Genomic DNA, 26,690 nt, shown 5'->3' on the forward strand with positions numbered 1-26,690 from the left:
TGGCTGCGTGCCTCCAAGTGTTACACATTTGCATTTTGGCTACAAACACAACAAAACTGACTTGCCAACCGGCACCCGGCACCCTGTACCCGGTCCAACTGTACGTCATTGCCGTCACACTTGTAGTTGGCGCAAAAGTAGTTTGCCCTTTAGTTATGAAAATTGCGAGTTGCTTTTGTTTTGCGAGCCATTTTTAGACGCTTATAATTGCTCCATTAAAATTTGTTTATGGCCAAAGTTTATACTTGACAAGCAGCTCGTGCTGAGCCCTGCTGCCTGCCAGTAATTAGAATGTCACAACTTCTCGTCCTGCTGCTGCTGCTGCTGTTGAGTACTATTTTTAGGCTTCCCGAGTGGTTTACTCGAGCAGGCATGTTCTGCTTTCATGACCATATATGGAAAAGAAATTTCCTGTTTTCTGTCAAAGTCAGTTCTCAAAAGTGTTTAAAATAAGAAGTTTTTGCTATTATTTTTTTCTAAATCTAATTCTTTATGTGAGTCGCACTTGATGCTAAAAGTTCTCAGTTTTCGAAATATAACTTCTTGTGTGCTTTTTATGCATATATTTTGTGAGTAGAGTATTTTTGATTGAATGTCCCACTTTTTACTTAATTTCGAGCTGGAGCTCAAGTTCTAACTGCGAATGTTGCTAATCTATAGTAAAGCAAAAAGTTTCGTAGTCTTTTCTTGTCCAATGTGTGTCTGTTGTATTATAAAAATATTTACCCAGATAAGGGTGTCGATTATCCCAATGATCGAAATCTTACTATAGTTCATTTCTGCTGTCATTTACAAGGAGGTAGGTGTAAAATGTCAGACACACGCACACACAGGCACACAGCTCTGCACTGTGTAATTGGCAATGATTAAAAGCCCCAACACGGAAACCGTATCGCATCATTAGTTAGATGACACATGCAAAAAGTTGTTTCCTACCATCAATTACCGAAGGTCGTACAAGGTCGGGCCAAATGATGGGGTTTTATGTTTAATCTATGCCGCTGGACTTGCTGCACAGATCCAGCTAACTCTTCTGGCTGGGAAATTTAATATCATCGCACCCAGAGTTTCTTTTGGCGCTACACTAAAAGGTTTTCACGACGCTTTTAATTACACGTTAAACAAAAGCTGTGCGCACACCACACACTCACATACACACAGACTGCGGCCCGGTTGTGTGCCGCCTACGGGGGCAAAACCATTTTGGTTTCTGGCCCGGTTCGGTTTGCAAATTGCGAGAGTTTGCGATTTGCGCTTGATTAAATTCTAATTATAAAGCGTGCGTATTTTCAGTAGCCGCCTCCTTTTCCTCCATTTCCACCAGCCCCACCCTCCCAGGGGGTGTCCTGGTCTGCTGCACCCATTTTCCTGCTGCCAGTGCTCGTTTTTTGTTTACCGTTTCCCTTGATTTTTACGACTTTTTAATGATTTTGACTGCCACTCACTCATTTCGCCACGTTTGTAGCTGTTGTTGTTGTTGTTGCTGTGGCTGGCAGCACCCTGCGACCGCCGCCGACTGCTCCTACTTGCAACGGCCGCGCTGTGCTTGCTCGTTCTTCTTCTAGCTTTCCCTTTCGCCAACGATTTTTCCAATTTTCTTCGGCATTTCGTTTACGTTTCGATAATTTTTGGGTTTCTTGTTGGGTTGCTTGGGCTTGGGTTCTGTTCAGTTCAGTTCGGTTCGGTTCGGTTTGGTTTAGCTGAAGACTGCTCGGCGTTGGCTTTGCGTGCAATTCGCGCTGCCCTTCGCCCGCGTCCACCTTTCGCGCCCATTTTGTTTAATGCGACTTTTAACGCTGATTAATGTTTCGTCCTATTGGGGTCCTTTTACCTTTGCTTTTTGGCTTCTGTTTCGGTTCTGGTTTCCATTTGGCATTCTTTTTACAGCTCTTTCACGGCTTGCATGTCAAATGGGTTTCTTTTTTGCTTTCTTTCTGGTTTTATTTTTTGATATTACGAGATTTACGAGTATTGTTTCGGGCGGTGCGTTTATTAAATTCATTAAAAATATCCATTTCGACCGCAACGAACCCAACAAAAGCAATAACAGTAACAACAGCTACGACATTTAAACATTTACCAACAGGCAAGTTATTTGCTGGCTGTCACATGTCAATAAAATTAACACTTGAATGGCAAAGCAAACGGGCGGACATACAGACAGACAGACCCACAGACGGACAAACAGCAATAATATATATATGTGAGTGTGTGTGTGTGGTTTTTTTTAATTAAAACAACAACAATCAAAAGGCCGAAAGGACAACGTGCTAAGCTGCCTGCAATAATTTGCTTGACAGCTGCAAATGCAAATTTCAGCCTGAGCTAAATTGAAATTTATACAGAAATATAGGGAGAGTACGCTGACCAAATAAGTGCATGGGGACAATGGGGCGTATACGTATTTCCTGCCTTTCGGGCAAAAACTCTCCATGGCCCACACACACAAACACACAAACACACCCCCAAACACACACGCTGACATTTGTGGACAGCATAGAAATGCAAATTGCATTAAGTGCTCGGTGCAATCGAGTTGCAGTCGAAGCAACAATGACAAAAAACAAAAAGCAGCAACAAAATTCTGTTCTTTTAGAACAATTTTTATGGTGAGATTTATAATCAATAGAAATTATTTCATATTTCCGGGCCATTAACTGGTCTGCCACCTAAAAGGCTGCCACTTTTAGCTGCAGTAGCCATTTTACTGCCGTTCTTATACTCTGTCCATAACGTCAAATCGAGTATATTGGTTTTAGAGACATGAAACATGAAGCTACATTCTTGTGTATATTAGAAAGTATTAAAACTATTCGAATACTGTCACTGTACCAGGTCTTGTCTCCAAGAAGATTTCCCATGAGGTCCTTAAAGATTGAGCCGTTGTAGCCGCACCCACTCACACACCTTTACTGATGGGTTACTTAATAACGGGGATCCGGATTTGAATCTTAGCAGCAAGCCATAGAAGCCAGTGCTATTAACAAAGTTTGGCCAGTAGATTATAACTTTATGTGAAGCAAATAATATTAATAATAACAGGCAGTTGCAGTAAGCAGAGTATTGCGCAGCCGTTTGCAGCCGATTTCAACTCTTTTTTTTTTAATGAAGTTATTAAATATAACAATAAATGCAGTTGATACAGCATTATTGTATTTGTATTTGTAAGTATTTGTATGTATGTATGTATTTGTATAATTCCATGCAGTGAAAATTTATGCCGCAAACTAATGGAGACAAGTTTTGGTATGGTGCAGGAGAAATTTTATTTATCCAGCAGAACCAGAATTTAAATCAGTTTGAATAGCATTTACCATGTATAAACTTCGTATTAGGAGGCAAATGATAGATAGAAATAAATGTGAATTAACTGATTTGGAAATTATGCGTAGAGCAAGTGAAAAGTGCTTTATATTTATTGTATAATGATGTGCATGCATATTATATACATTAAGTGTACATTTGGCTCGATATTAATAAATGATTCCGTTGATTTTTGTTAATTGACGTCGAATATAAGGCAAACATGAAGTACAAGTGGCTGCTGGACAGCATTACCATATCAGCCACTGAAATGCCAGCTCGTGCTGAATTTGTACCTGAATGTATTCAAAGCGCTTGTATGGTCAGTGGACTGAATTTTGGCCAAGCGCCTTAAAGTATGCAATGTCGCAATGCATATAATGCCACAAGTTCATTGTCAACACACACACACACACACACGCACACACACACACACACAAATACAGTCACACACACAAGAGCAAAGCAGCTTATAGTTGACATAATTGTTTGTGAGAAGCTTTCGAACATTTGGCCAAGTATTTCGTGGTGCAGGAATGGGTCGACGAGTCATTGCATTGCAGATGTCTGTCGGGTCTTTGTCCGAGCCAAGCCAATAAAATATGAATTTATGGCCTATTTGCATGGCTTTTGCGCACAGTCAAGTACTCTTGTCAGAGACAATGCAACAATATTCTGGCGCATTGGCCAAACGAGTTGGAGATTCGCAAACAAGCAGCTAAGTCAGTTGCAAAGCCAAATTAAGGCACAAAACTTGGCCAGCTTAATGAGCTTACGCACACACAATTTAGAGAATGCCAATACATATGCACTCTCTCCCCAGTGTATGTACGCACACACACACACACATTTATATGTCTACTATGTGGCCTTTGGGTTGGCCGAAAACTTGCATAAAAAGCTAAAAGCACCGGGCCAACAATTTTGCTGTATCATTGAAAGCGTTGTAAGCATGACACCATAAAGCGGCTTGGGGCCTAACTCCGTTACGGCAATGAATTCGGAATGGGACTACTTTGTGGCTTAAACATTTTGTAGCGTAGCAGGCTCTTAGGTTCATGCGTAGTTTCAAAACTGCAGCTTAAGCATGCTAAATTGCTGACAACTGGCAAACCTCAAAATTTGCATTGCTCAGAGCCCGCAACGAGCCCTAAACGCTCTGAGGCGCAGCATTTCAATGGCATATTGAATGTTAGGAACTATACGAAAATTTCTAATTGACTAACTCAATTTGAAGGCAACTCTACGGCAGTTGATGATGACGATGCTGTTCCGTGGTGCCCTAGACAAACAGAAACAGAAAGTTCTTTTGCTGCCCCCACCGCCAGCTATTACCATACCCATTCTGTGGGCGCTGGAGCGAACCCTAGCTACGCCCTTTGTAGAAAGTTTAGTGTCAAATGGATAAATTTGATTATGATTCTTAGTTGGGTTATGATAATCGAGTTGGAAATACTTCAAAGTTACGTTGATGGTTCTGCCGGTGCCTGAGCCCGTTTGTATGTATGCCACGCATTTCGCGACTCCGACTTAAACGCTTTAAGGTCTCCCTCAATTTACGCATTCCAAGTATTTTTAGTTGTGCCCAGCAATCTGAGCGAATCAACTGGCTATCATAATAAATGAACTGCACAAGTCTATAGCAGGCCTTCAGGCTACTAAAACTGCTCATGAAGTATGCATTAAATCGCTTCTAGTAAGGACTCTGATTCAAAGTGGTTCTTGCTGCACTTTCAGTGGCAATTGGCGGCAGCCAAACGAGCTGCCATTCCCAGTTTGCTCGAAATTCAAAATAAAAATGAACAGCTGAACGTTGGCCAAAAGTGGAACAGCTGAACGTTGGCCAAAAGTGGAGATGATAAGGTTTGGGATTTATCTACAACGTGTCCATTTATGCATATTAATTAGGTTGATGCCCATTGAGGAGAGACCGTTGTCATGCCATAACTTTTGCAATTATGTTTGTAAACACTTCAATCAATTAGTTTTAGGGCCAAACACACGCACAATTATATATATTTTTTTGGCATGCACACAAACCGACCACAAAATAACCAAACCGTTTTCATATAACTTGCACAAATTGTTCGCATTAGATTTGAAAATGCAATGCATTATTTAGGCAATAAAAAATGCAATCTAAATTAAATATAAAATGCGCGAGTGGGAAAAACAGGGGATAAAATGGCTGCAACTGTTTATGAGCGGCTGTCTGTGTGTGCGTACGTTTGTGTGTGTAAGTGTGTGTGTGTCTAATGAAGCAGGCAATGCACATAGCGCGACACATTCACACCTGCAATTAGCCACCCAATTTTCATGGGTGGGGTTGACTATGAAACGGGCGTGGTTACTGTCAGTCAAACAGTTGCATTTGCAGTTGCAGTTGCAGCTGTCCAAAACGTAATATTTAACGTCATTTTATGCAAATTGAAATTATGTTAATGGTCAACCAAATAGCAAGAACAACAGCCAGAAGCCAGAACGTGGACAAACAAATGCCTTGTCGATTGTTGGCTCTATTTGCATTGCGGCGAGCAAAAAGAGAGTGACAGACAGAGCTTGTCGAAAGAAGAGAAAGTAGAAATGCCAACCAGAGAAACTGTACAACTTCACATCTTCAGTTGGTTCAATTGAATTCAGTCATACATTCATCGAGGCAGACTCTTATCAATTCATTCATACATTCATTCATTTCGAATTCTGTTCGCAATTCGCTTAAAGCATTTTGCATGTTTAACTGCCGCTCAGCCTCTGTGCTCTGTCATATTAATAATAATGAATGCCTGCAACGGCAACGGCAACAGCAACATCAACTGCATCTGCAACGGAATCTGTAACTGGCAAATGGCAACTGGCAACTGGCAACTTTGCTTCATTTGCATTTTCATAATAATCATAATAATGTACAACACCACAGCAGAGCACATCAGCAGCAGCAACAACAGCAGCAGCAGCAGGAACAACCGACAACTGTCAGTAATCATAATAAGCATATAAAATCGTTTTGTTGCATGCCACATGCGTGTGGCATTTATCGTGACGATTGTCAGAGGATCGAGCTGATGAACTGACAGCGTGCCTGTTGCCATGCAGGCCTTGTTGCCAGATAAACTAAACTTATAGGTACGTCGTCTGACATTCTACATATCCCCACACATTTTTCCTGCACCCTGTCCTTTGTCCTTGTCATTAACATTTTGTTTATATTTGCTCAAATATGCGTTGGATTGTCATAATTATTATGCATGCCTAGGCATTCTGTCCGTGTCCGTGTCCATGTGTGTGTGAGTGTGTTTGTGTTAACTCATGTGGGTGCATCGCATTTTCAATTTGCCATTGTTTGGTTTTATAGCGCGTTAAATTTCATCATCATTGCAGGTTTTGTTGCTTGAATCTGCTTTATCATTATTTATATATCTTGTTGTCCAAATAAGTTAATCCTTCTGCTAACTTTTACTGACTTTCCCAGTTGCAATTCTCGTTGTCATGTCAAGTAAATGTTGACATTCTGTATTTGTTGCAACGAAACGTTGGTAAGTTAATAATCAACAATTAAACAGAAATTTAACTGCCAATCGTTAGTTTTTCCTTCTTTTTATATCCTGAAAATATGTTTCAGTCGATTGAATCACAATTCAACTATGTTTTTTAACAGACAGGGGGTGCATATTGGAACATAGATAAAAATAAATAAATATACAACTTTTTGTTCAACAGAGAGCTTTAGAGCTTTTTACACTCGCCTTGTTCAGAGTTCTGTAAAACGCACTTCTAAATTTTCAATCCTACCTTAATCTTACTCATTCGTACAAACTTTATGTGAATTATGCATACGTACCTAAAACGAAAAGAAAAATATTTAAAAATTAGTACAAAGCAATTAAGTTGGAAAATGCGATCTTAAATAGGGCAATAAACAAGTGAGCTGGGATAGGAGACACCCAGGATATCCATAATTTGGTGTCTTAAGGTCTAAAAATAAGAAATAGAAATAATTGTGATGTAGTGAATATTAGAATGTGCTTTCATAACTTCATTATGCCCAATTTAAGCATTAAAATACCATAAAAAGTCAGCGAAGGTTTAGCTAGCAGCTCTCAGCTTCTGACAAAGTCACACAATTACTCAGAACCTGTGGCAAGTTTTGGCCAGAGGTTCAGATGCGAGTTTAAAGTGCTGTCAACACACATACACACATAAATGCACACACAGGCACACACACATAACACATAAACACATATTCGCAGAGGATTTGAGAAAAAAAATGAAACTAAAGCAATTTCAAATTGAAAACTGCTGCGAATTAATCAAATGCTTTTGCCAACAAGTCTGGCCAGAGCAGGAAGAAGACGAAAACTACGGCCAAAGAGAATTCCCGTAAACAACACGAAAATGTCAGTCAGTCAGAAAGACAGAAGCCAGCGATAAAGCCAATGCCAGAGCTAAAGGCAAAGGCAAACGCAAAGGAAAATGGAAAAAGGAAAATGGAAGCAGGGCCAACCCTTTCGGCAATGTGCGCGTTTGCCCTTGATACTCTGGGCACAGTGGATACCCCTATTCGCCTGTACATATTTATCTATGTACACATATATCTATCTATATATATATACATATATGTACTTGTATAGTGCAACGCATTAAATCGATAACACGATTTTTCAGCACGAACACACACAGTGCGAGTTAAATTGTCAGTTTCATTACGTGGCAGGGTTTTTTTTTTTTAAGCCAAATCACTTCGTCTGCGGCTGAGCTGGATGGACGCCCTTCCCCGGGAGCTGTTCCTCTGGTTTTCGGTTTGCCAGTGGCTCTTGCGCTTCCATTTCTCAGATTGCGACAAACGATTTTTCAACTTGGCGCTTCATCGAGCGTCGCTCCCTGTTTGGCCGCAGAATTTCCGTTTGATTTTGTTGCTCTTTAGTTTTTCTGTGGTTTTCGCGCGAACAAACTCAATTGTGGGAAAGGCGTGTCAGAGAGGCATCCAAAAGCGAAACAAAGGAGAAACGCATTGAGAGCTTAGCTTTTTGCTCCTCAGAGACTCGACTCGACTCGAGTCGACTGCTCGACGAAGGCGAGTTCCACAAACATTTAACTGATTGCTTGGGCGTGCGTGTGCCGTGCCTTGCCCCACCCTGCCCTGCCCTGTAGTGCCCTGTCCCTGCCCTGCCTGGCCTCGAGCTGCCTGATTTTTTGATTTGCAATACACCTGGGAGACAGCAGCCCCCGTCTCTCGTCTAGTGACTCGCGTTACTGCAGGCCACTACAAAAATGCGAAGCTTATTTGTTAGAACTCGAAAATAAATTGTCTGTGCGTGCAGTAATTGTAAATTACGTTTTTGGGACTGGGCTGGGATTGCCATCCCGGTTGCTGGCCAGGAAATCTGTAGTCCGTAATGTAGCCAAGTTATTGACACCTCTCGATGTGCCCTATGAATTTTTGATAGGCACTCTAAAAGCAAAGCGTGAGCTCGTCATATCTAGTGGTGGCGGCTGGGTCGTGTCTTTGGGGGCAATATTGTGGGCCAATTTCTGGCATACATATGAGATAAGCATGGCTGCCCCAGGGATGTGAATTGACTTGTAACTGCAGCACGAGAAAGTATGCAACAATTTCTACAGAACTTGCCGCTGACACAAAACAGCCACCGGCAATAACTCAAACTATTCACCTTGGCCCCAAGCAGCAGCAACTTGAACAGCGTGCAAAATCAATAACCATCAGCCAAAATTCTTATGCCGACAACGGAATCGTATAAAAGTATGCCACATGCTTGGGGAAATCACTAAATTCAGCCCAGCCTGGCTTAGCTAACAGCTAACAGCCAACAGTCGTGGCAGCCAGGAAACCAACAGCCTGGCTCATCTTTTATGGATACGCACACACATACACGTTCTTTTGCTATGCTGCAGCGGCATTTGGCCTAGCACGCTGATAGCTGAGACTGCTTATCACGACAACTGCTCACCCACTAGAGTACCCGACTGCCCGACAGCTTCTGGATGCTGGAGTCGACTGCATGTGACATTTGCATGCTTACTTAAACAGCAAAAAGCAGAAACAGGCTCAACGCTGGCACGTCTGGGCCGTCAGCTATGCCACACATTTTGGTGGCACGGCTGCCAGAGAATTGCTCAATGTCTCGGCAAGAGAGATAGAGAGAGAACGGGCGACAGAGCGAGAGAGGGCGATAGAGAGAGGGAGAGGGGGGGGGGGGTGGGCGACAGAGAGAGGTAGCAGCCGGTTGCTGTCAGGACTTTGGGTTAGTTCCGCAGCTAGTGCTGCCGGCATCCTGTTGACGTCACATCACACACGTGTGTAGTAAAAATCAGACGTGGCAGCCGTGACTAGGAGCGAGATCCAAACGCGGAACGCAGATGCAGACGCAGCGGCAGACACAGACCGGGACACAAACACAGACACAGATACAGAGGCAAGCACAGCCGTAGACGAGGCTCTGCCTTCATATACTTTGATTGCCTGCACGTTACCGTACAATTTTCGGTATGATGGCGGCAACATTTCATGATTTCTTGTACGTGTTTCTGGCTGAGAGCACGCGCACTCGGCCAAGTTAGTTGGCAGCTAGCTGCGCCGCCTAAGCTACAAGTTTCGCCATGGCGCCGTAATGTATGCAAGATTGTTGTATATGACGGCGCGACTCTGTGCAAGCTGTTTTTGTTTGCCTGGTGACTGGTGACTGATGACGGTTTGGTTTTGGTTTTTGGTCTCCGTACTGTAAAGCAGAGGGGAGTCTGATCCAAAAGCAGGCAATGAATTATCGAGCAATTCTATATACACACATATACTATATTCGTTCACTGAGTCTCCATTGGGGTAACATATTTAATACACACGCTCGCATTACATGACAGCAAACAAGCAAACTAACTAAGAAACAACAAATAAACAAATGTCTATACATAATACAAATCTGGCAAATTTAAAGTACTCCGCTCTGACCACGAGATCACAAGGTGAGTATTTCATTTGGCCGCATTCAACTGATTTTAACATGACCGTAATATATAGAATGTCGATCGATTCAGTGCGCTTTGTGGAAATCGCCAAACCGTACCCGAAGACAATAATCGCCAATGTCACATTTAAGATTTTACGCTTCATTTATCCACCTTTCGGTCACGAGGCGCTTGAGGTAACATATGAGGTAACTTTACCAGATCCGGACGAATGGAGCTTGAGGGCGTGCTATATATGCCTCTCACTCTTGTTACTGATCCTTTCGACTTGTTTTGTCTACAAATATTTCTGGAGAACGGTAAGTCAGCTTAGTGCATCCCACCATATGACATATACCAGCATGGACATTTAATATTTCTTATAGAAAAGCATTGAAGAACCGGATGTACAGGAGCGCAAGGAAACGGCAGAACCTCCACCTTTTGAGCAAGCAGATATTGTGAATGAGCATAAAGCCAACTGTACGAATATCGAAGATTGGATGAGCGATTCCTCAATGTCCGATTCCCTAGAGGGTGATTGCCAGCAGGAGGTAAAAATGGAGATGACGGAAATTAGTTGCAAAGAAAATGGTTATACCGGAGAGATCAGGCAACTGCAGCACAATGGAGATGTAGATGATAAAGCCGATCGAATAAAATTTGAGATAGTTGTGGGGAAGCCGCCGAAATATCCTAGGCGCTTATCAACACCGTAAATAAATGTTTTTTTTTTTTTATCTTATATTCCTTTTTATATTTATGCTCGGAATAACACAGCGTAATTCGATTTAAGCTCATCCAATTTTCATTGGGAATTTTCCATTTTAGGCAATTCTTTGTCCTTAATAAGTGTCAGCTTTTGGGCTCGCTGTGATAAAATAAAGTGACTTTCAGTTTTATGTACATGGAAGACACTGCACATGGGATTAGTGTTCCGCCGGCTTGACTTGCCTTGTGGAGCTCTCGCTGACTCCAAGGCTGGTGTGCAAAGCTGGAGCCGGGGTAAGCATCAAGCGGCTAGTGGCAAGGCGGAGAGAGCCAGCGAGAGTAGCGTTAAGGCCATCATTTGGCAGCGCATGTGTCAGATTACTTTGTTGGTTTCGTTTTATTTAAATTTCGTTTCTGCCTTTGCCACACATCGGCTCCATTTTGGTGGTTGTTTGTGTCCCCTAAAGCTGACAGCAGCTGAAACTGTATGCTAAGCTTGGTTTTTTTTGCCAAACAAATTAATGATTGCCTTACAGCAAATAAATCAAAAGCTTCAAGGGCGTTTTGCTCGGATTTCAACTATGGCACAGCTTTAAGCTGGCCGCCCACTGGCAGGCTATATAGTTTTTTTTTTGTTGTATTCGCATCCGACAGCCTTTTTCCACTCAACTAAGCGCGCTTGCATTCATCAATGATATATGTCCTGCTCTGCACAGACCGCATATATGTATATGCGCATATTTATATATATATAAATATATTCAGGCCACATTTATGCCATACATGTTTGCGGAGGGGAGCCACAGCCACGGAATCAGCCACCATTGGCACAACATAACTAACCGTGCGAGCCTGTTATAATTTATAATCCTTGCTTTGGCAGCAGCAACAACTGAACAACAACTGAGAGCGGCATTTCTATTTATACTCTGTTCACAAAAAGAAAACGAGAATATGCACAATGGTTCACCGCAATCCAAGCTATTGACTTGAAACATTTGGTGTACACTCGAGTCAGATAAAGCCATTCCCAAAAAGTAAAGAGGGCCAAATGTATTGCAGCTGCGCCTAGTTCCGCCTCAGGTCGGAGGCTTAAAGTGGCCAAGAAATAATTTCTTGGACTATTTTTGGTTGTTATTCGCTGTGAAGAGAGTATTGCGCAGTCGATTGCGCCCGTCTGACACGTTCTTACTATTTTAGAGCCTGCCTAGTCAAAACTGTCGTATGCAGAACCTGCTGCGAATTGGCCCAGTCATGCAGGTTGACTGTACAAATATTTTGTTGGTTGTTCTCCTGGCCAGCCCCTTTCCCCTCCCTTGATGCTTGACATTATTGACAATATGAGGTCAAAAGTTTATTGGCTATCATTTTGACCGCACAAATATGTGCATAGTGTGTGTTTGTGTGTGGGCGTGGCTTGTTTTTTAAGAATTAATGTGAGTAACAACTGAAGTTGCGTAACTTTGACCATAGAATAACAAACAGAAATATAAACAAATTGGTAATATTAAAATATGAGTTCGATAAAGAAATGGAATTGGGGTAATAATTGAAATTCACTTGATATTTAGTAAAGTGCGTTTAAAGGCAAGCTTCGAGAATAGGCTAATAAATTACAGATAAAATATTAAACAATTTAAATCTATTTCAAAATGCCAATTACAAGAACAACAACAGCACACAATATGGCAATGTTTTGTAATTTAAAATATTTTAAACTAAATTACACACACACAAAAGCCAACTGTCAAATTTACAATATTTTGAGCTCATAAAATTGTGGCAAAAAATAAATGAATAAAAAACAACCAATTAATGTTTGAGAATTTAGCTGAAACTATAAGCACATTGCGCTAGAACAAAAAAAGGGGGTTGAAAACTATTTTAAATATTTATAATAAATCGCTTAACATATTTGGCGGACGCGCACATCTGATTACTACCCATTGCCAGTGAGGCCTTTGTTTCCATGGTTTTGAATGCCCCCTCGAGAGAATGCTAAACAAAAATGCCGGAATAGAACGGGGCAAGGGAAAAGGCGACGTGTTTTGACCAAGGGGATAAAGTTATTAAAAATAGAATTGTTAATACGCATTTTACTGGGAAAGTACATTAAATTAAAAACTAAATGTTTGAAACGAATTTAAAGAACTTAAAATTTATGTTATGTATTAAAAATTGCCCTGCTTTTTTAAGGTCTCAATCGCAGCGTTGCTTTAAAATATTGATCCTACTAATATTTGAGTGACACATTTAGTAAGTGTCGTGAGTGAGGTTTCCTTATTTTTCGCTGCTTTTGCAATTACTTACTGGCTGCTTCCCTCTTCCATGGCTTTAAAATCAAAACATTGATTTCAAGTTTAAAGCGGGTAGTTTTCTGGCAGTTCCTTTCTTATTGCCGAACTTTGTTTCTGACTGTAAATTTGTCAACAACTAGTTCGAGCTGCAAGGATTTAGAAGTTGTAGATTGCAAGTTTTTGTGTGCCTAATCAGCTGGGCACGAGACTTTCGGTTTATGGAATTTGGTGGGATATTTAAACAACGACATTCTAATCTTGACAAGATATAAGCCTAACCAAAGGCTGTCATTTGTTCTCTAAGTCAAAAGCCAGCACACGTTCAGCTTCGCTTTAGTCAGTTGTCAATGGAAGCCGTTTGGGAAACTTTATCCAATTTGGCATACATAATGCAGGCATGTTGGCAGCTGCTGGCCAACTAGAATTACGGCAACTAACTAATTGTATGCTGTTGCTGCTTGACCTTAAGCTAATGCTGGTAATTGCTGTCACGACGACATTTGTGATTATCTGAGCTCGCCGAGAATGCGTAATGCACAATGCTTGGCTGCCTGCCCGGCTGGCTGGCTGTTGGCTGGCTCGTTAGCGTTGCATTCAATTGGGCGTACCAAAAGGTAAATATCATTTATCAATCAGCTTCTGAGATTTGCGGCTGCTTGTGTGAGCCTCTGCAGTTGACAGCTGGCGCATTAGATAATTTGCCAAAACAGCATTAATAATGATATTTGTGCTTGACGTGCCTGAGGAGAGAGTCAGAGAGTGTTGATGTCCTTGGCTTTCGACTGCTCTTTGAACCCCAACAACTGGTAAACTCACCCACACACACAAAGAAAAATTTTGACTTTCTTAAACGAGAGTGCAAAAGTTGCGTCCACCCAAGCAGACGGCAACATATTGTCGTACTCTATAAATTATGCGCATAACCGAGTGCTAAGAACCGAGAACCGAGCTCCAAAAACCGAAAGCAAAGAGCGGAAAGCATGTTTAACATCTCCACCTAGACACGCACACGCACACACAGACACACACGCTCACGCACACAAACACACATGCAATCAGCTGCGAAAAGGATTGTGGGCGGGCCGTGGGGTAGAAGCCAACCAAGCAGAACTATTACAATGGCAAAAAGTTTAACGAGTCATGTGAAAGTCTGTGGGGACTTCTGACAGCCCTCCCTCCCCCTCACCAAAAATGCGAGACCAGGCACCCGGTGGGTGCAAAATGTACTATTATTGCCCTGCCGGCTATGTTGCTAGTGCGATGTACATATGTAATGTGCCTAGGCTCAACCACAGCATTTGAAGTAAGGCAGCAGAGAGACAGCTCCCAGCATCTATCCCTTCTACCCTAACTCCGGTTCTGGCTATGGCTGCAAGGTAAAGAGATAGCTTGCCTCTGGGAGTTCTCTTCTGCGCTGCTTTGTTTGTTAGTTATGGGCTTTAAAACTTGTCACACATGTCAAGCAAACTTGCAAAATGGCTGCTACTTTGGAGTGGGAAACGCGGAGCCACAAAGTAGCTACAGAAGAACTCTGCATACGATAAGGCAGCAAGAGCGAAGCTGCTCCACTTGCAGATACCCTGCACTCGGGTGCAACACGCACACACTCACACACACTCGATTTGATTCTTGGAAATAATTTCTAGCAAATAAAAAATTAAATAGGAAAAGTTTCCTTTGTCAACTAATCAATTCTACCTAAAACTTAAGTATTTTCTATTTATTTCTATATTTCACTTATGAATGGTCGACAAAACGAAAACGAAGCAAAGTTCTTAATAAATTTTAAATTAAAAATATAATGTTTTAATTGTTAAGAGGAAAAGGCGTGAGTTTTGTGAGAGGTATTCGTAATACAAAATTAAAAATAAACTTAATAAACTACATTAAGATATATAATTGGAAGCAAAACAATCAAGTTAGTTGGAAATAGAATAAATGACAAGGGAGAAAAGACAATTTCCAAAGAAATAAGAGTGAAATAAGTTAACAAATGGAGGAAAGTACAGAACATTAAAGTGAGAGAGAGAGGCAAAAATGCATTAATAATTTTCAAATATATTATAAATAAGATATAGTCTCCAGAAATACATTCCATGATATACAAGCAATCGGATAGAGAGGCTTCTCACCTTTTGGATACATATTCTACCTATACTTTTGGGTAGAGGTAAATGATTTAAAACAGCTTTAAAACATTTTTAAGGATAGGCAAAACTGTCACATGCTAATAAGTAGCCCTCAAAAAAATTGAAAATCGGCGCGCTGAACTGCAACCATGGCGAGAACGCCTCTCGCAGCAATCTTTGCTCTTTCTCACTTGCATTTTGAAACCTTTTTTTCTGCGTACTCAGCTTGCAACGCCTACATAAAGTGAGAAAGGAAACTTCCCCTAGGGCTGCACACACACCCTCACTCACACACACAAGTGTGTGGGTTCGTGTGAATGGGTAAAAAAAGCTGTGCTATACTTTCGCTTGAAGCAGAGTTTTTTGCCAAACAAAAACTGCTGCTGGCCCTCTGTTGTTGCAGCAAACGTTTAGAGCGATAAAAAACTAACAGGGAGGAATACACAGAAAAACCAAAAAAAAAAAGTAAAGGGAAAAAATAAACATTTTGTTAGTTGCATAAATTTGGATGCTGTTGCTCTTGCTGTTGGACCCGCTTGTTTTGTAGCCACTGATAAAAAGTGTCGTCGAGGGAGCAACTTAAGCGAAACTGCGCTGTTTAGATACATTCGGAAGCTGGGACCAGATAAATCTGTAGATGAGTGAGCCTGCCAAGCAGTTGGCACACCGGAAAGTTTGAAATGAGCATTTCGTCCGGTGTTGCCAAGCCGATTAATGTTAAAGGCAAGGGAATACATTCGCTTGCTTTAAGTCGCAGTTCAATGGCCTCCGCAGGCACGAACGAATCTTATTCCCTTACCTTACGGCGGAGCACTCAAAACTTTATCGCGTTCCTTGAAGAACATAACTTGGAATCAGGCTCAGCTCATAATGTGCTCAAGATACACACAACCCTCCGCATATTGCACACACCCATTTATATCTCTATTTACAATTTATGCGGCACGTAAAGGTAAATAAAGTTGCAACAAGCGCTGCACACGCGACGACCGTAGGGGCTATCTTTTGCCTTTGCTGCACTGGTTGGTGGGTTTGCTATACAAATCCCAAAACCATTTCACTAATTGAAATGAATTTTCATATACGACGACGAGAAAATGTCGAGAAGCGCAATGTTGACGTTCGGAGCGTGTTTCACGTGTTCACCTGAATGTCTATGTCTGTGTGTGTGTGTGTGTGTGTGTGTGTGGCGGGATGCGGGTGGGTGGGTGTTTGTTTGCTAGACACTTTCGTGTCGCAGCACAAAATTGCAATGACCTCGGGCAATGGCAAAAGCGTTGAGCACAAGGCAGATGAAAGTACTGTAGTTGTTTGACTTTTTCAAATAACTCTTTAAGCCTTAAAGAATTCAACTAGGAAAGATTTCTAATTATAATGTTTAGTCGGCTATTTGCAAAGATTTGCATTAGAAATATCTATGATATGCTTTGAGTAAGTGGCAAAAAGGCTTGCGCAAGAGCAACAAAACAAATAACCCACTCGACATGTCTCAAGATGGAGAAAGTCTTCATAGGGGAAATGCAGCGGGGTTTTCATTATTATTATTTTCTTTTTTTTTTCATTTAAATAATTATGCAATCCGCTTGGGTAGCGACTACCGTAGTAGTCCGGGCCCGAGTGGCGGCTTCCCAAGCAAATTTTCAAGTTCATAATTATGTGGTGCCGGCTTGGCAAGCCCTTCTGCTCGTAGTCATGGGCTAAATGTATTTTTCACGTCGTCAGTTTTTATTTTAACTTTTTTTTTTGCTCAATGCGGGAGTCACATCAGAGAAAGCACAAAAGGTGTCCGCCCAGTTAGGGAGAGGTGGGACGGCAAGCTGCCTGTCCGCATTTCCCACAACGGAAGTCATCATACTTGCGCTTGTTTACATTCTGCTTGGGTTTCGCTGCTGTTGTGCTCCTTCTGCCAGCTACGCTGCGTATACGTAACGTGTAATGAGGCTGGCTGGCAATGTTGCCCTTTGAAAGGCGTTGAGCGTGGCGTGTAAACGCAAAATGGTGACAAAGCTCGCCTGCAGGGGACTCTACTGTGCGTATATGTGTGTGTATGCGTGTGTGCAGCTATTCTAAGGCATTTGCTTGGCTTTTTTCTTTGTCGCCAACGCTGGGGTAACATTATTTTAATTAACATATTTATATGTGGGGAGGCTCGGGGCAACAAAAGCGTCAGCCACATCACTCGTGCGGCTGGGGGTGCCACGATTGTGTGCCTCCAGTGTGTGTATGTGTGTGTGTATGTGTGCCTTTCGGTGTGTGCATTGCAATTTTAATTACATAGACGCGACGACTTAAACAACAAGCCAACATATAATATATAGAATGCATTATGTTGCCATACGCAATCATTAAAAATTGTTTGCAGAGCCAAAGTGAAATCATTAAAAGCATATAAATTATGCACGCAGATAGCGGCAGCCACGCCCACGTCCGCTGAGGCTCGTGGTAATGCTGAAATGATGAAATGCCAGTCCGCATAATTATGAAGCATAAAAATGCCACAACTGCAGCGACGATGACGGCAACAAAAATTGTTTTGCTAATGTTTTCAGCATGCCTTTGCTTCCGTTTGTTGCATACTTTTCCAGGGTGGGTTCATTGTGAAATGCGCGCAGCTTGCGGTGCGGTTGGGTAAAAGGGTGAACGCAAAGTCAGACAAAGTCAGACGGCTTGCAGCCTAAGGTAGCAGCTATTTCATATGCGCCACCTAAAAGTATGCCTTAAGAAATTGCGAAACTTGGTCCCGCTCTAATGAAGAGCCGTCTGCTCATGCAGTACATTTCAGTCAGGTGGTATTTTGGCTAAAAATGTTTAAGTGCCTGCGGAATGCTGAACTGTTCGAGCATCCTGTATAACGTTTGCCAGGCCCAAATGCGAAAAGTTGCTCGGTGCGTGGACGAGAGAAAGCACTTTGTTTTCGCAGCAGTTAGCAATGCCCCGCTGCGCCAGCTGCTATATTTATTTCCCCGCCGATGCCGCAATCCATATATGCATATGCATATGCATGTGCATGTGTATTGAGTCTTCCCGTTCCGCACATGACACCAACCGCACTCAATACCAATAAATCCTCTGCAATCTGCACTCAAAAATCAAAAGATACACACCGGATAGGGAGACAGGCGAACATAAAATGCCAATTTCTAGTTGCCAAATGGTTATTGCCACGACAACAACACCAGCAGCAGCAACAACAACAACCACAACAACAGCAGCTACAAAAGTAACAAATTTACCACATACCGATACATGCATAAAACGGCCAATGCATTTACGTATATCCACACACACACACACACAAACACACACGCATACACACACCTAGCACTTTATCCGCGGACGAAGCAGTAGCTAAAGTTAAGTGGAGCAGTAGCGCCAGCAGCGAGCATAAAAACACCAAACAGAAGGCAATTTGTTGCGCCAGGAAAGGTTGATATATGTAAACGTACTGCAGTCGAGCATGCTCAACCGGAAAAAACCCTGTAGCGAAGTACGAAACAATTTTTACTTTTCAGATATTTTGTAAATTTTAGAAAATACAAATTCTTTCAAGAATTTTTATCAGAATAAGTTTTTCTAAAAGGCAGACAGCATTTCACATTAGAATCATAACAAGGAGCAAGCCAGATACACTTGGCTATTGATTCTCATCTGGAGTATATGGCGTCTGAGATGGGTTCCGCTGCCTGTTACATTCATTTACTTTGGACAAAGATCGTTAAAAATTGTGCGTGACATGCAACTGGGCAAGTGCATAATGCAAAGAAGTATTCAGATATTTATTCATTGCTGTAGCTGCAGTTTGATAATAAAAGCTGGACGAGAAGGGAGCACGAGGCTCTGGAAGCAGCACTTAGAAGGCATAAAATTTATAAATTACAACGCTGCGCCATAATAAATTTCAGTTTGCGTAAAAACGCAAAATTTATATACACCATTGCAGCATTGTGGTGTAGGCAGGGGCGACTGGGGCTGGACTCTACTGGGCTGTGAGTGCAGTGAAAAACCCATTATGAATGAATTTAGTAGCAGCAGCAGCAGCAGCAGTGGAAAGGGCAGTGGAAGCGGCAGTACAAAAACCAAAACGTGCTAGCACCACTCGTCGTATTTATACAAATTTAAAGCATTCACCCACCAGGCAGGCGGTGGGTGAGTACTCAAAATTTACGAGCATTTCCATGGCTGCCAGCGACGATAAACCAAACCAGTCGAAAGCAATAACGACGAGCCAATGCCAATAGACAGTGGACGGCCAGGAGGACCGCAAAGGACTAAACATGACTAGACTACTTGTGCACTATAGAATCGGCTGGAAGTTAGTTGAAGGACACACAACCGGATGGCCGCTTGGCCAGCCACTAGACAAAGGGGCGTGCCAGGGCGTAGGCAGCCCGACCAGTCGTCGGTGTCTGGCCTTTGGTCGCCTCTGCCGCTCCGCTCGCTGGCTCTCTGTCCAGGCCGGTCAATGACAGCTAAAGTTTTGCAAACTAACCTCGAAACGATAAAAAATTAAAGCAACAGTAAATGAGAGACAGGAACAGACAGACGGAAAGGCAGACAGACATTCAGACAGACCTACAGACAGAAAAAGAGAAAGGGGGGTAAGAGCATTTACTGCATCAAAATGCCGCAATGGGCTGTTATTATAATGAAAACGAAGCAGGGAACCTGGCGCAGTAAAAACGGCAATAAGTAGATGCTTTGTGGAAAAAGGGAACCCCTAACATTTGCATAATCAACGTCAAGTTGCCATTAATTTTCAAGTGCAATGTCTGTGTATGCAGGAATTTCTTCAGTCCTTTGAATTCCGCAAGGGTTCTGGCTCTTAGCGTGTGCATAGAGGATATTCTCAATTTACTTCTACTGCAATATTAAAAGCATGCACCCAAAAGTGTACCATAAAATTGGCTGCAAGTTTCGAACCGAATCGGTTTAAGCACAGGATCGCTCTCTCTCTCTCTCTCCATCTCTCTCTCTCTCTCTTTCTCCTTCTGAGCGTTACATATTTTAGGACAAAATTATAATACCCTCAGCTAGCTACGACGTCTATTCCTATATGAATTGCATCACTTTCAGAAAATTTAAAATAGGTGAAACTTAAGTACAAATAAGTACAGTAATGGAATATCTTAAATCTTATATATATATATAAGTATATATTTCCCTTCCAATGCCAAAGTAGTAAAATTCATATATATTTGCCGGCCAATGCTAAAGTTAAAGCTTTAAGCGGTTCTGGTGACCCCACTTGGCATGCACATGAGTACGAAACACATCTGGGAATGGGCGCGGCAAATCACAGCGAAGGGGGCATCGGGGCACAGCCAGCCTATCAATATGTCGACTTTTGTGTGAGTGCTCTTCTGTTCTCTGTTCTTTGTGTTTTTTTTTTTTTTATTTTCACAAAACTCTCCCGTGCGCTGCAGCAATTTATGCAACTTTACTTTCATACAAACACATTGCTATTCATGTATATTTGTATATATACATATGCATTACATATATTGAAGCAAATATATTTTTTAACTCTTGTCCAAAGTTTTATTTCGCTTTATGATACCTCTCTTGTGTGTGTTTCTGGTCTGTGTGTGTGTGTCGTACCAATCGTGCAGAATACCCTTTTTTTTTTTTTTTTTTACATTTGCAAATGGCGCATAAGCATTTTTTCATGTTCCACCAAATAAATAAAAGAGAGAGATCAAATAAAAGCAGCTGGAAGCCTGGCAAAAATTTTAAACTAAAGCATAATATGGACAAACTTTTTCCTGGGAATTTTATTCATTTGAATTGGGCAATAACAGGGTATAATCTGGTACACGGCAGAACAAAATATTATCAGATGAATATCGGATCGATTTGTCTTTGTAAATACATCGATCTCAGGGAACATCAGAGATGGGAACTCCAATATCGAAGCTATGATTGCCGTATATTATAAGCTGAAAAACTAAATTCTTCATTTCTCGATGACTTAATTGAATTTAAAGTAATTCTCTGAGACAAGTTGGAACAAAGGTTCCTAACCTTATATACAGTTAAGGAATATTGATGTTATGCAGCCGGGGACGTGGTATCTCTTAGTCGGACATGCTCGATTAGAGCACCTTTTCGTGTTTATTTTTCCGTACACATACAGTGAGGCATAAATATTGTAGCAGCGTTCATTTAGCCTGCCCAGCCTTAATTTTTCGGCACAGCCATCGAATCCAGATTCAATTTCTGCTCTGTGCCTGGGATCCTTTCTCCGACCGGGTGCCAAAAGTCAACAAATAATATTTTTGCATAAAAATCGTTGCTGAAATGAAAATATCCCGCTGCACCCAGTCGAAGGACACTCCGATAGAGTAGGCTTAAAAGCCCGGCAAAGCAAACAGAATGCAATACATACGAATGCAGCTGGCCGTGTATGTATATATATATATGTGTGTGCGAGAAATCTCAATTTGGACAGAATTTAATCAATATGTGCCTTACGAAGATGGCTATTCGAGCTGCACTCTTGGTGGCGAATGCAGTTGCAGGCTCAGTTTTTGGCTGCTTATAAATTTATGCATAAATGCAAATAGAATTTCATAAATTGTCATTTAATTGCACTTTAGACAGCAACAAGGCTCGAAAAATGATATGCAAAATAGATACGGCGCTTCGGTCTATTCAATATTAATGCCATTCATGCGTGTAGCCTTAAGCCTCATCGGTTGGGTTAGTCTGGGCTGAAATGCAAAATGCAAAGTGCGCAATGCGCTCGAAAACTATGAATTCCTTTTTTTCCTTAAAGCTTTAACCAATTTCAGCGTCTGGTTTAAGTTTTGCATTACAATTACGTATACAACTTCTACTGAGTTCTTCAGCAACCTATACAAACAGCTGAGACAGAGTGAATTCTTTGGCTTACAAAAAATGTAAAAAAACGAAACAAAACAAAACGAACGAAAGAAGGAACATTTTATGGCACGCAGCGAAATCTAGATAAAGCTTGGCACATATACGATGAATGTATGTGTGGAGAGAGCAACAACAAGAACTGTTCATGTGTATTTGTGTAAAAAGTAAACAAAAGGCGGTATTAAACAAATACACAAATACACGCACGCGTAAGCAAACTGCCCAACAGCCAGAAAGTATGCTTTACAAATGCGTAACATACACATCAACACACACACACACACACACGCGCACACACACAGAGCAGGCAAATGGGGTATGGTGCTGCGTTTTGTTATGCTTTTGTTGTTTGCTTTCGTGTCTTCCTTGTTACTTCTGCTCGCATTTTTAGCAGCGCGCACAAATGTATGCAACAGAAATTGTGAGAGCCTGCACTTCGCTTGAACAATTCCTGAATTTCGTCAAAGGAATTTGGTACACGACACAAGCTCTCTCCTTTTCTCCCGCTCTCTCTCTCTCTCTCTCTCTCTCTCTCTTTCTCTCTGTTGGTTCTTATCACAATTTATTATCACTTATTTTCGAGAATTATCAAAACCCTCGCCTAAATGGCTGCTGCCGCAGCGCCGACAGTTAAATGCAGCGCAGTTTAAGGCACTTTATTTTTGGCCCCGTCGCCTCCATCTCACACACTCCTTCGCATTCCTCCCTTTAGCCTGATATGTGCACATAAATGTGCGCCAAAAAGGCAGTCGCATTTATTTGCTAGAATTTTGGTTTTATTTTTGTATTTTCGTAGGCCCCTGCGGCCGTTTGGCATCTCTTTTTTCTGTCGGTTTGTTTAGTGCTGGGCACTTGTTGTTGCTGTTGTTATTGTCGACTATTTTCACTCCACTTTCGAATGTTTTTATCCCTAAAGTCTGCTTGCGGATATGCACACACTCTCACACACAAGCACTCGCTTTCAAACAAACAAACAAACCAACACACACACCGAACGAACATTGAGAAAAAAGATTGTTGGAAAAACAATAAATGGCAAATGTATTGCGGCATTTTAGGCGCATGGCGCAAAACAAAAGGCCTGCAAATTTTGCAAAATGCTGTTGGCCTCTGCCTATTTTTGTGCTTTCGTTTTTATTTTTTTTGTTTTTTTAGTTTTCATGTTTTGCATTTTTATAGCAATATGGAAAATGGAATTTTTTCGTGCCCGTTGCGCGCTAAACATTTAAGCGAGTCAAGTGGCTTTTGCAGAGGGGGACAGCAGGCGATTTGCATATGACTGTCACGGTGTGGGTTCAATATGGCCCAAATACTCTATATATATATATATATATATATATATATGGATTTGGGAGAGTGTATCATCTAAAAACAATACTCACTTAGATTTCCACTAGGAATGTAAACGTTGCCCGATGGCGTCCGCACCAAACACGATGGCTCAAAGTCAACGCCCAGATCATTGGGATTGTTAGCAACAGCGCCGGCAATTAAACGAGCATTATTCATGCGACTCATTGTCGGATTACGTGGCGGAACATCCGGTGGTGCTGTTGGCGTGACTCCCTCCAGGAGAAAGCCTGCAAATAGTGACAAAGAAACACAGTGTTTGACAGTGAGTGGGCATTTATTATAACTTATAAATCGTAGCTGGCTGTAAAAGCATTTTGATTTCTTATTTAGTGAAGGACCAAAAATCAGCCGAATATCCCGAATAGACTTTTATTCAATACCCTGTAGTAGAGTATAAGAGATTTGTTTACAGAGTAAATGCTAGCCGGCCATTTGTCGCGCTTGGTACTCTTGTTTTTATTTATATTTTTTATTGCACAATTGACATTAAATATATGCAGTGAATTTTTAAACAACTACAAATGGAAATTGTGTATAAAGCGCTGGGCTGCCTGCCGGAGCATACAATCAGTGCGCATTGAAACCCGAAAATCAGGCGAAAAATAAAAATGAAATTATTTAGCAGCATTGAAAATTCAATTTGTAGCTGTGCGGCAGTAGACAAACACCAAGCACCAAACATACGAACACACGCCTACACATACATATAGATGTGCCTGCGATATACAGCGCCTAGCAAAAGGCAATTTGAAAATCAAAAGCAAGCCGCCCCCCAAGTAGCAAGCAGCTTCGAAAGAAATCGAAATAAAATTCAATTTGCTGCGCTGAAAAATTTGAATGTCGTCGACAAGGACAACCTCCAGGAGACAGCTCCAAATGCCTTTGAGAAGCATGTACATGCTAATACACACACACACACGCATTCACATTCACACATAGATAAAAAGGTATTCATCTGTGTGTGTGTGCCAACACCCTGAGCATGCCCTCCTGGCCAGACGCGAGCTCCTTGCTGAGTATAATAAATTTCAAAAGCATTCGCATTCATTCGCATAGAAAATTTTAAGCTCATTTATAGGCTTAAGAGGCGCAGCTGTGTGGCAGTGGCAAGTGGACTGGGTGGGCTGCGGGGCGTAGGGTGTGCTAAACAGGATTCTTGACAAATTCAAAGGCCAAAAGCAAAAACAACAAATTCATAAAAAGCAAACGGCAAACGGACGGAAGCGCCGATGGCCAATGGAAGAAATTCGAAATTGTTGAGATTTGCTTAGCGCGAAAATTATATCCTGCCGTCGACGCACCTCCCTCCTATTCGTCGACTGGGGCTGCGGCAAGCCAAGCAGCAAGGACTGTTGACAGTGTGTGAATGGTGTTGCCTAGTTTTTTGACTGCCAGGAACAGACCAGACCAGGACCAGGACCAGTCCCAGGACCAGGACCCTTCGCAGTCCAATCGCATTGCGTTAGGCTTAGACGATTTGGCTGCTCATTCTCCCCATCTCTTTCTCTCCACTGCGGTCAAATGACTGGAAGAGCGGGCAAGTGGCCAGCTCTGAGGCAGTGGGAAATTTAAGCTGCGGAAAATATGACACCAGCTTGCGATGCGGCCTGAATGGCCGTAGGGCCTGCGCATTATCATCATAATGAAACGCGCCCGACTAGCCCGCCAGCGACACAGGCACAGAAGCGGGAGCCGAAGCCGAAGCCGGAGTGGGAGCGGAAGCTGGAGCAGGCAGGATACTGGCTGACTGCTGCCAGCAAAGATTATTTCACGCGGTTAAACACAGTAGCAAAGTTGGGCGCATTTTTCAACGGAAGGAACACAAATTCAAAATTGGCATTGCATGGCGACAACAGGGGACACGGAGGGGCTTTGTCGGTCAGTTGTGATTAAAAGCAGCGGGCAGGATAAGAGGGTGGGGTTTGGTGGGGCTGCGGCTAAAATATTTGTGGACTTTTGTCTTTGGCTTGTGTGTAATTAGATTTGAGATTTAAGGCGCTTAACGCTGATGAGCAGCAAATTGAAATTGCCAACAGCTGACTGCCGCTCACAGGGCGTATGCGCAATGTCGCATTCGCATTGTATTGAAAACTAAAAACTGTTGAAACTTTTTGGGCTTTCGGCGCCACCCCAACTTAAGTGGGCGCCCCGCATCTGCTGCGCATCTGCTGCATCAACATAATGCCACAAAGTTGAGCATCCACAGCACGAGTCACAACATTAGCATTGCATTTTAGACAAATTATTTTGCCATCAAGCGTAAAAGTTAAGCTCCACTTCTGGCATTTGCATACACAGACGATAACATTATTTAAATACACACAAGAAACTGCGGCTGGGGGCTGCTGGAGCGAAAATCGGACGGGGCGGGCGGTGCGGGATAGGGCATTGCAAAGGGAGTAGCTTGTGGCTTTCACATACACATTAGTCTAATATTAAACAACGAGTGGCAAAATGTCAATTGTGCTTGCATCTCTCTCTCGCTTTCGCACTCTCTTAGCCAAAATATCTCCTTTGGCAGGACTGCTGTCAGGTTTGCGGGCTTAGCAAAGCAGCAAAAAAGGACAAAAACAACGGCTAAACGAAAAAAAAAAATAATAGCGAAAGCAAACGACAACGACAATGGCAACTCTGGCGGCCAAACAAAAGTCGCTGCAATGGTCCACGTTCCCTTTGGCCGTTAGCAGCCGCATTCGGAGAGGCGTAGATGCCAGCAAGGAACAGTCAATGGGAATGCCAAGCGCTGGGTTAAAGCGCAGGCAACAACAAATGCAACAACAACAAAAGAAAAAAACAGCAGTAACAACAACAACAACAACAACAGCCAGGCAATGGCGCTGATAAGCAGCTTATCTTCATTTCTACAACCTCCAGCGTTTATTTTTGTGTGGGCGTTGTTTGTTTGTTTTTGTTCTTGTTGTTGTTTTTGTTGTTGTTGCCATTGTCGTTGTCATTTTGAATGCGAATTGTCGTCGTTGTCGTTGTCGTCCATGTTGTTGGTGTTGTTGTTGTTGTTGTTGCTGCTGCTTTCTGAATACGCAAAATGTGTAATGGCATT

General features: G+C 42.1%; 2 protein-coding genes across 2 annotated transcripts in view; one reads left to right on the forward strand and one right to left on the reverse strand.

Moving 5' to 3' along the window:
• The window catches only part of LOC115770509 (teneurin-m), a 145,084-nt gene that overhangs the window by 30,119 nt on the left and 88,275 nt on the right, over positions 1 to 26,690 (reverse strand). The window contains exon 2 of the mRNA XM_030715809.1: positions 23,662 to 23,859. Within this exon, the coding sequence (XP_030571669.1) occupies positions 23,662 to 23,797 (136 nt within the window). The 5' untranslated portion in view covers positions 23,798 to 23,859. The remainder of the gene's footprint in view (positions 1 to 23,661; positions 23,860 to 26,690) is intronic.
• On the forward strand, positions 10,118 to 10,994 carry LOC115770518. The gene is made up of 3 exons (XM_030715819.1): positions 10,118 to 10,278; positions 10,334 to 10,580; positions 10,647 to 10,994. Exons 2-3 carry the CDS (start codon positions 10,335 to 10,337, stop codon positions 10,977 to 10,979), a joined length of 579 nt encoding a protein of 192 aa, XP_030571679.1. The 5' UTR covers positions 10,118 to 10,278; position 10,334; the 3' UTR covers positions 10,980 to 10,994.

This window comes from Drosophila novamexicana, unplaced genomic scaffold (assembly GCF_003285875.2).
Source record: "Drosophila novamexicana strain 15010-1031.04,08,12 unplaced genomic scaffold, DnovRS2.1 tig00004555-arrow-pilon, whole genome shotgun sequence".
In the NCBI taxonomy this organism is placed as follows: Eukaryota; Metazoa; Arthropoda; class Insecta; order Diptera; family Drosophilidae; genus Drosophila; species Drosophila novamexicana.

Coding starts and splice junctions, on each gene's coding strand:
- LOC115770518 (XM_030715819.1), top strand. CDS start 10,335: ATGTCGATCGATTCAGTGCGCTTTGTGGAAATCGCCAAACCGTACCCG. Junction 10,581..10,646: donor ACAAATATTTCTGGAGAACG/GTAAGTCAGCTT, acceptor TATTTCTTATAG/AAAAGCATTGAAGAACCGGA.